Source organism: Grampus griseus (genome assembly GCF_964374135.1).
Source record: "Grampus griseus genome assembly, chromosome: 13".
NCBI classification, from domain to species: domain Eukaryota; kingdom Metazoa; phylum Chordata; class Mammalia; order Artiodactyla; family Delphinidae; genus Grampus; species Grampus griseus.
Window position 1 is genome coordinate 17,384,061 of NC_139007.1, and position 13,284 is coordinate 17,397,344.

The 13,284-nt window shown below is 34.5% G+C and overlaps 1 protein-coding gene across 3 annotated transcripts in view; it reads left to right on the forward strand.

Annotated features, from left to right (window-relative positions):
• The window catches only part of DOP1A (DOP1 leucine zipper like protein A), a 109,920-nt gene that overhangs the window by 28,893 nt on the left and 67,743 nt on the right, over window positions 1-13,284 (forward strand). For 2 of the 3 annotated variants that reach the window (XM_082668609.1, XM_082668610.1), the window contains exons 1-2: window positions 6,815-6,925; window positions 11,541-11,639. In XM_082668609.1, the coding sequence (XP_082524735.1) occupies window positions 6,881-6,925; window positions 11,541-11,639 (144 nt within the window). In that variant the 5' untranslated portion in view covers window positions 6,815-6,880. Of the gene's footprint in view, window positions 1-4,302; window positions 4,474-6,735; window positions 6,926-11,540; window positions 11,640-13,284 lie in introns of those variants that run through there. The other variant, XM_082668611.1, reaches the window with a different exon arrangement.

Sequence of the window (13,284 nt, forward strand, 5' to 3'; positions counted from 1 at the left end):
GTTGCCTTTGCTTTAGGTTTCTTATCCAAAAAAATCATTGCCAAGGGCAGTGTCAGGGAGCTTTTCTCTGTGTTTTCCTCTATATTTTATGGTTTCAGGCCTTATATTTAAGTCTTTAATCCATTTGGAGTTAACTTTTGTAAGTGATGTAAGATAGGCGTCTAATTTCGTTCTTTTGCATGTGCATATCCAATTTTCCTCTATCATTCGTGACATTGGTGATGCAGACATCCTTTTTTACTCTGGTTAGTCTTGTCATGAGTTTATCAATTTTGTTAGTCTTTTTAAAAACAAACTTTTAACTTCATTGATCTACTTTACTGTGTATGTGTTTTCTCTTTCTTTAAATTCTGCATGGATGTTTTAAAAATAGAACCTAAAGTCAGTAATAGGTATTTTTAATACTAATAATAAACACTATATTACAAGGAACAGCACTTTTTAATAAAAAGCTGAAAATTGCTCAGTTACATGTAATAACTGATCAATTCCTTTCTTAAGGCAAGACTTTTCTTATATAACTCATGCCTACTACTTTTTAAACTCTTAAATAACAGAAAGTTTACTTTAAGAAACAGCTATTTTACGAAGTTGCAGTATATCTAATTTTATTAGCAATATAAGAATAATATATAATGCTATATAAGAATAATAAATTAATTCTAGAATACCATGTCTAAATATGGCAGACATTCTTATATACACATACCTTATGGAGTAAAATTGTTATTGTGTATTTTTTAGAAGTATAGCTAATTTAAAAACTAAAGTTTATATTAATGTTGGACTTTTTATTTTTTATTAAGTAAGTTAATCTCAAGGTTTATGCTTTAACATAAATACAAATACTTTTAAAGTTCTGTAACCTATGATAAAATATCATATTGTGTCTTCAAACTTATTTTTTTTAATATGATACAGTACACAGAGGGGTTACTAAGAAGGCTAGACATGTAGTTTGAGCAGCGTAAAATATTAAATGGATATGTAAAGTAAACTTTTGATAATACAAACCCAGACTTCAGGCTAGAGAGATTTTAGAGCAGTTAGTATTCAGGTGGCAGTTGAAGCCAAGAGAATGATTGAGATCACCCAGTACGTTGTGAATAATAAGGAGGGTAAAGGAATGAGACCATTCTGTGAATACTTAGGAGTCACATTATTTAAAGAGCAGGTGGAGGAAAGTAGTCATTGAAAAGGAACAAGAAGAATCAGAGATAGAAAATGTACCAGGAGACAGAGCTCACCTGAAGCCAAAAGGGGAAAGAATTTCAAGAGAAAGTTGTGGTGAATAGTATCAAATATTACTGGCACATGAAACAGTAGGGACTGAAAATAGACCATCAAATCTGGCGATTAGTAGACATTGGTGACAGTATGGAGAACAGCTTCAGTAGAGCAGGTAGAAGTGTCATGATTGAAGATCAGATGGGAGGTGATAAATTGGGAGGAGTGCTTTTTTTTCCCCCCAAAAGTTGAAGTAGGAAGGCAGCTTCAAGCCAGGAGGTAGTTAAGATAAAGGTTTGGGGATTTTGTTGTTGTAATTTGTTCTCTTTTTAGAGTCATAGGAAAGATTTAAGCACAATTGTCAGTGGAGGAAGAAAGAAATTACAGGAAAGAAAAAGGATGGTAGATAAAGCAGGGCCCTGGCAAAAGGAGACGTTGGGCCTTGGGGCAAGGTAGCTTTGAAGAGGTTACTACTGTAGCTTTAAGTCACACTGTACTACCTAAAATTGAAGGCGGGAAAATGGCGAGCTGAGGGAATTCCCACTAGATGACCTCTGTTTTCTGTATAAAGTAGGAGCAAGACAGATTCTTAATTCATTTGTTAAGCACTTTGCAAGTGCAGGACTTGGTGTTAAGGATTTAGGATACAGAAATAAAAAGAGAGTCATGGTCTCTTGCTTTCTGATATTACAGAATTATCTACTAGAATTACTCTTTTTTCCCCCAGTTTTATTGGTAAATAATTGACATTCCTCACTGTGTAAGTTTAAGGTGTACAGCATGATGGTTTGATTTACATATACTGTGAAATGATTACCACAATAGGTTCAGCTAATATCATCTTCTCATATAGATACAATAAAAAGAAAAGAAAGAAGAAAAGAATAAAGGAAAAAAAATTTCTCCTTATGATGAGCACTCTTGGGATTTACTCTGTTACAACTTTCCTGTATATCATATAGCAGTGTTAACTGTAGTCATCATGTTTTACATTACATTCTTAGTACTCAATTATCTTATAACTGGAAGTTGGTACCTTTTGACCACCTTCTTCTAATTCCCCCTCCCTCTACCATTGGCTCTTGTAACCACAAATTTGATCTCTTTTTCTATGAGTTAGGGTGTTTTTTTGTTTTGGTTTGGTTTGTTTTAAGATTCTACCTATAAGTGAGATCATACGGTATGTCTTTTTCTGTCTGACTTATCTCAGTATAATACCTTAAAGATGCATCCATGTGGTTGCAAATGGTAGGATTTCCTCATTTTTATGGCTGAATAATATTCCGTGTGTGTGTGTGTGTGTGTGTGTGTGTGTGTGTGTATACACACACACACAACTTCTTTATTCATCCATCAGTGGACACCTAGGTTGTTTCCATGTCTTGGCTATTGTAAATAATGCTGCTATGAACATGGGGATTCTTTTTGAGTTAGTGTTTTTTTTACCTTTGAATATATTCCCAGAATTGGAATTTTTAATTTTTTGAGGAATCTCCATACTGTTTTCTATAGTGACTGTACCAATTTGCAGCCCCTCCAGCAGTGCACAGGGGTTCCCTTGTCTCCACATCCACACCAGCATTTGTTATATCTTGTCTTTTTGATGATGGCCCTTCTGCCAGGCATGAGATGTTATCTCACTGTGGTTTTAATATGCATTTCCCTGTTGACTAGTGATGTTGAGCATCTTTTCATGTATCTGTTGACCATTCATGTATCTTCTTTCGAGAAAAGTCTATTTAGGTCCTTTGCCCATTTTGTAATTAGGTTATTTGTTTGCTATTGAGTTGTACAAGTTCTTTATGTGTTTTAGATATTAACCCTTTATCAGATATATGGTTTGCAAATTTTTTTTCCCATTCTGTAGGTTGTCTTTTTACTTTGTTGATGTTTCCTTCTGCTGCTGCAAGGAATAGCATTACTTTTTTTTTTTTTTTGGCTGCACTGTGTGGCATGCAAGATCTTAGTTCCCCGACCAGGGATCGGACCCTTGCCCCCCGCAGTGGAAGCGCAGAGTCTTAACCACTGGACCGCCAGGGAAGTCCCTAGCATTACTTATTATTATCACAGCAATAGAATTACTTACTGTTAGTAAAAACAGAATTACTTATTAGAATAAGTGTTAGGTTTTATGGGAACATCAAATAGGGAGCCTAACCTAGTCTAATTAGGAGACAGTCTCCTCAAGGAAACAGCTTAGGCTGAGTTCCTGAGTCCTAGGAATCATCCAGACAACAAGGAGGTTGTAAGTAAGGGAGCAGGAATTGTATCTTTCAGAGCAGCATGTGCGAAGGCCTGCTTGCTAACGAGGGTGTGGAAAGTTCTAAAATGAACTTGAGAGGAATTCTTCAGTGTAGCTGGAGCAGAGGGTGCAGGAGTGATATTGGTGAGCATACATTGTCTCTATAGAGGTATGTAGTAGCAAGATGTTAAAAGCCACATTAAGCATTTAGACTATATCTTAAAGGCAGCAGGAAACCAGTGAAAGGTTTTATTGAGAACAGCTGCTTCAGGGCTATCCTGAAGCAGTACTTGATAAGACATGATGATTGAGAGATGATGATTGAGATACCTTGGTGGTCTCTTCTAAGGAGCTATCTGATGGAGATGGAGAGAATTTATTATATTCAAAAAATATCTAGGAGGATGGCTTGGAGAGAAAACTTGGTAATTGATTCCGATTTAAAGTAGATTTTTTTTAAAAGGGTCAAGAGTCACTCTAAGATGTATAGCCTTTGGTCAACCAGATGGATGCTGATGCCATATTTTGAAATGGAAATTACAGGGGAAGGATCAGGATTTGGGGCAGGGGGAGGGAGGGAACTCTGTTTATGAATTGTGAAATTTGAAGGCCTTGTGAAACAGCTAGGTGGCCACTGGGTTTATGAGTATGAAGCTCAGGTGAGAGACCTAGGTTGGTTTAATGGATATAGAAGGCATCACTATACAGGATACCATTTTAAGCTGAGCAGTATAACATTATTTCATTTTTAAAAGATTTATACACACATGTTGGTACATATGAATTAATATTTTATAGTTATTTTATCACCCACTTTTATTTTTATAAAACAGTTCTGGACTATTTCCTCTTCTTGCAAATGCTGCCATGTCGGTGAAACCAACATTGCTAAGTTTGTATGAGATATATTATCTGCCTTTGGGTAAAACACTGAAGCCTGGTCTACAAGGATTGCTAACTGGTATTCTTCCTGGCTTAGAAGAAGGATCAGAGTACTATGAGAGGTAAGATAGTACTGTTATTGCTGCAGCTAAGTAATCAAAGTCATGGATTTGTCAGCAAGCATCCTTAAATCAGTAATATTAGCATCACAAAAACTAATTATTCTTGACACGTCAGTATATCACCTGAAGATTTTTATAGCAAAAAAATTAGTGTGTCTAGTTTGTGTATCACACTGAAAATTTAGCTGAGTAATAAGAGCACAGACTTGGAAGGTAGATGGACTGGGTTCAAATCCTAGTTTGACAGACACTGTGTGAGCTTAGGAAAGCTTTTTCAACATTTCTGAACTTTATTGAGTTTTCTTGTATATAAAGAAGCATAACCTATTTCATTGTGTTACTATAATATTTCAATATCACTTAGTCTAGTGCCTAGCACATAAAAATCACTCAAAAATTTGTGATCCATAATTTAAAATAATAGTACAATAGATAGGACATTTAAATTAATAAAATGAATGGGAAATTGGGCCATGTACCATCAATTTTTAAATTGTTAATGGTGGAAAATAGCCTAGCACCAACCTATTGACATGATACTCTTGATATTTTAACTCTTCGAAGAAAATGATTTGATCTGTTTTGGAGCCTATCATTTCTTTGGAAGTTAATAGTGGTAGACAATGCAGGGTAACGTTAAGTATCTTTAATCTCTGTTACTGATATTCTTACCAAAAAGGAAATTATGAATTAAGGTGGCAGAAAAAGAAAATGCCAAACTTTCTTTACGAGTACACATGATTTAAATTTAAATAATTTATTCCAGTGCATTGACCAGCTACCCTTTTATTATATTTCATCTGCTCCCATAATGCTGTAAGAATCTAATCCTGAAAATATTGGATTACTCTTATAAGCTACTTTGAGAAAAAATACTTTAGTCCTCAAAACTTATCATTTACTTTTATTAACTTTTTTACTTACTTGCTTACAAGTTTAGAAACACAATATGAGATTATTTTATTAAGTTTATAAATCAGTCTTGTTTTAAATTGTTTTATTAATTCTCCTAAGGGAAGCATACAATGAATACCATTTCATAAATCTGCTAGTTATAATTAAAAATTTAACGTAGAAATTGAATAATGGTCTTTATGACTGTGGTATCTCTATGATTTAATCTTGTTATGTGCCTTAGTCTTTTGGGCTGTTGTAACAAAATACCACAGACTGGGTAGAAATTTATTTTCAGAAATTTAGAAATATTCAGAAATGCAAAAATTCAGAAATTTATTTCTCACAGTTCTTGATGCTGGGAGTCCAAAATCAAGGTGCCAACATGACCATGCTCTGGTGAGAGCCTTCTGCCTGGTTCATAGCTGGAGCCTTTTCCCTATATCCTCATCTACTGGAAGGGACTTTGGAGCTCTGTTGGTATTTCTTTCATAAGAACACTAATCTCATTCATGAGAGCTCTACCCTCATGACTTAAGCACCTCCCAAAGGTTCCACATTCTAATACCATCACTTTGGGGGATCAGGGTTTTAATGTATAAATTTTCAGGGGGCATAAACATTCAGACCATAGCAATATGTTTTGCCAGTTATTTCACACAAGTTCTATAAAATGATATGAAAACATGTTCTTTTAATGCATAGTTAAATTGAGGCTAGAAGGGATTACAGTGTTAGTATTAAATCACATAGTAAGTTAACAGTAGAACTCATCATCAGATTCTCTTGATTCTGAATCTGCTTTATAGCAATGTAATAATTTTTGTGTATTGCATTGTTTATCTTATGTTTAAAACAAATGAAAGGTAATTCTTTAAATGCAGTTCTTAATAGAGCAATAATGCATCTCTGATTTTGTCATAGGATAATTCATTGAAATAGTGAATTACATAATGTGATTTCAAAGCGAAGGAAATATTTGGAAATAGCCTTTAAAATTTTGTAGAAAATCAACAGAAGATATGTTCTGCTATAGGATTATTATTAACTATAATGTATGTGGGTTTAACAACCCACTGAGGCAGATGGGACTTGTGGTGGTGTTTTTGTTGTTATCTTCATTTTACGGTTGAGGAAACTGAACTGAAGAAACACTAAGTGATTTCCCCAGATTACACAGCTAGTAATTGGGAGAGCCAGGACTTACACCCCAGTTCTCTGACTCTGACGTGTATGCTTCTTCCCATCTATGGAACATATGACTACGGCAGGGATGCTTTCATACATTCTGGGAGAGGATAATGATTTGTGTTTAACATCGTGAAACTAAATACTTCCCTTTTTCAACCACTTTATTTTGTACCTCAGAACAAACACATTATTGGAAAAGGTTGCTACTGCAGTGGACCAGTCGGCATTCTACAGTGCCCTCTGGGGTAGCCTTCTAACCAGTCCTGCTGTGCGTTTACCTGGAATCACGTATGTTCTTGCCCATTTGAACAGGAAGCTTTCCATGGAAGATCAGCTTTATATAATTGGCAGTGATATCGAGCTAATGGTAGGTATACATGTGGTTGCTCATTTAACTCATACTTCTTTATAGCCAGACACAAAATTCCAGATATTGAGAATCGTGCCACAAATGAAGTTCCTGTTTTCATGGAGCTTACATTTTTCATCAAGGAAACTTAAAGACCAAAATAGTTGCTAATTATTCTTTTGAAAACCTACAAAATTTTTTCATGGAAAAGGAATTGTTATTTATATGTTATCTTTATTATCTGTTATTCAAGCAAATAAATGGTCTTTATTACCATCTTGCTAACTGATTAGACCATTGTTAACATAGCCACATTCATTATATTATCTCGAAGTGTACCTTCTGTTGGATCATAGATTTCTTTATAGGAAAGACAGATTTTAGACAAAGTGATAGCCAGATTCTGTATGGGATTTATGCAAAATGATGTATTACTAAAGCAGATAGTGAAAGATAGTTGAAAAAAATCACATTGATTGTTTGCTTATACTTTTTAATTTCAAGGTTAAGAACAGAAGGAAACCTTTTATCTCTGTAGAGTGCTGTACTCTTAAAATGAGCAAGGAGTGAAAAACAAAGAATCCCTTAAGGGTCATTTTGAAATGTTTAAAAAAAAAGGTTGTGATTAATCATCCTTTACTTTTTCCCCACATGATTATGAAATGACAGATTTTTATGCAGATTTTTGGTTATATGTATTAAAGTGTAATTAACATACACTGAAATTAACTCATGTGTACAGTTGTATGAATTTGACAGATACATACAGTCATTTGTCAAATTCATACATACTATACATACTATAGTATACTATACATACTGTATACATATATACGTACTATAAAATCAAGATAGAGAACATTTACATCACCCCAAAAAGTTCTTTTCTGTCCCTTCGTAGTCACTCTCATTCCCTACACTCCCAAGTCCTTGTAAACACTGATCTATTTTCTATTCCTGTAGATTGTGCTTTTTGCAGAATGTTACATAATAGAATCATGCAGTGTTAGCTGTTGTCTGGTTTCTTTCACTTTGTACAACGTGTTTGAGAATCATCCATGTTTTTGCATGTATCAATAGTTTGTTCTTTTATATTGCTATGTAGTATTGTATGAATATACCATAGTTTGTTTATTCATTCACTGATTAATGAACGTTTGAGTTCTTTCCAGTTTGGGGCAGTTATGAATAAAACTAATATAAACATTTGCATACAGTTATTTATATAGACATATGTTCTTTTTTTTTTTCCATTTACAACTATTTCTCTTTTTTTCATATTTATTTATTTGGCTGCGTTAGGTCTTGGTTGTGGCACACGCAATCTTTTGTTGTGGCGCACAGGCTTCTCTCCAGCTGTGACACTCAGGCTCTAGAGTGCATGGGCTCAATAGTTGCAGGGTGTGGTCTCTCTAGTTGTGGTGCACGGGCTCCAGAGCAAGTGGGCTCAGTAGTTGAGGCATGCAGGCTCTCTAGGTGTGGCGCACAGGCTCTAGAGGCTGCAGGCTTAGTTACCCCGCAGCATGTAGGATCTTAGTTCCCCGACCAGGGATCGAACCCGCATCCCCTGCATTGGAAGGCAGATTCTTAACCACTGGACCACCAGGGAAGTCCCTCTTTTTTTTTAATTTTTATTTTATATTGGAATATAGTTGATTTATAATGTTAGTCTCAAGTGCACAGCAACATGATTCAGTTATACATATACATATATCTGTTCTTTTTCAAATTCTTTTCCCATTTAGATTTTTTTTTTTTTTTTTTCCCGGTACGCAGGCCTCTCACTGCTGTGGCCTCTCCCGTTGTGGAGCACAGGCTCAGCGGCCATGGCTCAGGGGCCCAGCCTCTCTGTGGCATGTGGGATCTTCCTGGACTGGGGCACGAACCCGCGTCCCCTACATCGGCAGGTGGACTCTCAACCACTGCGCCACCAGGGAAGCCCTCCCATTTAGATTATTACAGAATCTTGAGTAGAGTTCCCTGTGCTATACAGTAGGTCTTTGTTGGTTATCTGTTTTAAATACAGTAGTGTGTATATGTTAATCCCAACCTCTTAATTTATCTCTTCCCCCCACCTTCCCCCTTTGGTAACCATAAGTTTGTTTTTTAAGTCTGTGAGTCTATTTCTGTTTTGTAAATAAGTTCATTTGTATCATTTTTTTAAGATTCCTTATATAAGCAATATCATATGATACTTGTCTTTCTCTGTCTGACTTACTTCACTTAGTATGATAATCTCTGTGTCCATCCATGTTGCTGCAAATGGCATTAGTATGATAATCTCTATGTCCATCCATGTTGCTGCAAATGGCATCATTCTCTTTAATGGCTGAGTAATATTCCATTGTATATATGTACCACATCTTCTTTATCCAGACATATATTCTTATTTCTTGGGAAAATACATAGGAATGGGATTCTTGCTTTATAAGGTAAATATATGTTTAACTTTTTTTATAACAGCTTTATTGAGATATAATTCACATACCATGAAATTTATCCTTTTGAATTGAACAGTTCAGTGGTTTTTAGTATATTCACAAAGTTGTACAACTATCACCACTAATTTGAGAACATTTTCGTCACCCCAGAAAGAAACCCCATCTGTACCCATTAATCACATCACATTTTCCCTCACTCCTGTCCCTAGCAACCACTGTCTATTTTCTGTTTCTATAGATTTGCCTATTCTGGACATTTCATATAAATAAAATATATGATATGTAGTCTTTTATGAATAGCTTCCTTCACTTACCATAATATTTTCAAGATTTGTTCATATTGAAACATGTACTTCATTCCTTTTAATAGCTGATTGATATTCTACTGTTTGGATATAGCACATTTTATTTATCCATCATTCAGTTGATTACAGTTTGGGTTACTTCTCCTTTTTGGCTCTTAAGGAATAATTCTTTATGAACATTCATGCATAAGTTTTTGTGTAGACATAAGTTTTTGTATCTTCTAGGTATACCTAACAGTGGGATTACTGGGTCATATGGTAACTGTGTTTAACTTTTTGAGGAACTGGCAAACTGTTTTCCAAAGTTACTGTACCGATTTACATTCCAATTAGCAATATACGAGGGTTCCCTTTTCTCTACATCCATTTCAATACTTGTTACTGTCTGTCTTTTTTATTATAGCCATCCTAATGGGTTTGAAGTGTTATCTCATTGTGGTTTTGATTTGCATTTCCCTAATGATTAATGATGTTGAACATATTTGTGGTTATTGGCCATCTTTAACTCTTTGGAGAAATGTCTGTTCAAATTCTTTGCCCATTATTTAAATTGGTTTTTTTCTCTTTTTGTTGTTATGTTGTAGGAGTTCTCTATAAATTTTGGATATTAAGTTCTTATCATATGTATGATTTAAAAATATTTTCTCCCATTCAGTTGTCTTCTCACTTTCTTGATAGTGTCCTTTGAAGCACAAAAATTTTAATTTTGATCAAATCCAATTTATCTGTTTTCTTTTTTGTCATTTGTGCTTTTGGTGTTAGATATTATCTAAGAAATTGTGTCTAATCTAATCTCAAACAGATTTACTTTTATATTTTCTCCTAATATATGTTTTAAGGTTATAAGAAACTACCAAACTATTTTCCAAATGTATTGTTACATTTCCTTTTAATGACTTAATGGAAGTTTTAAAGAAGTCATTTTTTTAAAATTTCTTTAAAAATCAAGTGCCATAATTGGATAACTGTTTATAATACATCACAGTCAAAGGACTAACCTCCTTATTATTCAAAGAGCTATGTAAATAAATAAGTAAATATTAACAGTCAAGTAGAAAAATTGATTTGAACAGAAACTTAACCTAAGGAAATAAAAATAATTCAAAGGTACGAAAAAATTTTCAGTGTTATTTGTAAGAAGAGAAATAAAAATTTAAACTGTATGAAGATACCCATTTTCATATATCAGGTTGACAAAAACAAGAAACGTGTGGGTTAACACGGAAAAACAAATTGTCACACAGAGCTGGTGAGAATATAAATATACATAACCTTAAGACAAAGCATTACACTATTTAAATTGCAACTGTGTATATCACAATATCTGGCAATTCTGCTTTGAAAGATTTATCCTGTAGGTGTGCTTGTATATTATATAAGTATATTGCAACATTACTTACAATAATAAATGGTTGTAAGCAGTATAAATGTCCATCATTAGGAGCCTAGTTAAATAAATAAGGATGCATCTGTGAAAGGAAGTATTTCTTTGGATATAAAAAATGAAGTTCTTTATGTAGTGTTAAGGAAAGCTCTGCAGAGTATGTTGTTAAATGAAAAAGGCAGAGTTTGGGATTATGCATGCATGTTTTTATTTACTTATATTTGCAGAAAGTATTCACTGGTAGTCTTGATTGTTTACACAAACAAAACTGGGTGGTTGGAAACAGATGGGGGAGAACCTTTTGGCTGTGTACTCTTTTGTGCTCCTTAATTTTAAACTATTATATTTACCTATTCAAAACAATGTACAAATGTGTAATTAGTGATAAAAGAAACTTGGAAGCATACTTCTATTTTTTGAGGAAAATGAGGCATTGTTACATTTTCATGGTAACTATTTCCCAGGGTAATACACAATAGGTACTAAAGACTCTCTTATTTTAGGTAGAAGCGGTAAGCACTTCGGTGCAGGATTCAAGTGTACTGGTACAGAGAAGCACACTGGACCTCATACTCTTCTGTTTTCCATTCCACATGAGTCAGGTAAAACAGTAATGCCAGTATCAACATAAGGCATTCTTTCGACATTCATAGATTCCTGATGTGTAGTTATTTTTAAAATTGGATTTAAGTTGTATTCTCTTGTTTTATAAACCAGTAAGTACATAGAAAACAAGTTCCCTTTTTAAGGAGTGGAATTTGTGAAATTTTGGGGAAAATAAGATTTATTGATTTGGATAAGAATATGAAGAATTAAATAGATTATTTCATACCTTTAAAAAAAAACTTTTAACCTTTAAAAAGCAAGAGGTATTGTTATTCATTGCTAGCTGTGAGTAAGCCAAGACTCTGAGACCCAGGCCTTCTACCTAGCTCTTATCTCTGTCCTAATGTCATCTTTTCTTGGTTTGGTGATTTGGGGGATGTATGTCAGACCCTTAGCAGAGTTGGCTGTAATTTGAAAGCCAAATATTTAGTTACTCTGACATTCTCTAGTACAGTTGAAATTTGAACAAGGGTTTGAACTGCACAGGTCCACTTATATGCAGATTTTTTTTCAATAGTAAATACTACAGTACTACAGAATCCATGGTTTTTTGAATCTAGGATATGAAACCGTGGATATGGAGGGCCGACTGAAATTATGCTTGGATTTTCCATTAACTGTCGACACTCTTAACCCCCTCTTTGTTCATGGGTCAACTGTAGTTTCGTGACAGATGAGAATAACTCACTTAAATCGTAAATGAAGCTGGAACTTAATTTAATTACTATCCTCATTTTTTAAGGAAGTGATCTAAATTCTTTTGAGTTCTAAATTATGATGAGCAATTTAGAGCGCCAATGTGTAAGTATTCAGAATGGTGGAACTACATACCTAACAAATGTAATAAGAAATGGAAAACTTTTACCTCGGAAAAGTAAGTTTGTTTCTAAAATGTCATTAGCAGAAAAGACTATTATTTGGGATTTTGTAAGAGCTGTGGTTAGTAGATAACTAGTGAATTTTCATTATAATTGGCCATGGTCAAATTTTTCTTTTATTACTTTATTCAGGTTGAAATTGAGTTACTAATAATTGAAGAATCTTACACTTCATTGCCTATACTGTTCCCTAGTAATAGGAGCAGTATATTTATAGGGGTGGGACATAAACCACCCCCAGTTTCTATTTTAAGACTTGCCATCCTTAAGCCAAGGGCCTTTATTCTGCCTCTGGCTTTTCACAAAAACGGCTGCTGTGGCATATTGGTATAGTCTGAACTTACCAGTAGAGAGGTGGGCAAGCAGCCTGCAAGATGAGAATGATTTTTTACGATGGCTTCACAGGCGAATTCTGTTCAACGTTTAGAGAAGAGCTAACACCTATCCGTCTCAAACTCTTCCAAAATATAACAGAGGGAGGAACACTTTCAAACTCATTCCACGAGGCCACCATCACCCTGATACCAAAACCAGACACAGATGTCACAAAGAAAGAAAACTACAGGCCAATATCACTGATGAACATAGATGCAAAATCCTCAACAAAATACTAGCAAACAGAATCCAACAGCACATTAAAAGGATCATACACCATGATCAAGTGGGGTTTATCCCAGAAATGCAAGGATTCTTCAGTATACACAAATCAATCAGTGTGATACACCATATTAACAAATTGAAGGAGAAAAACCATATGATCATC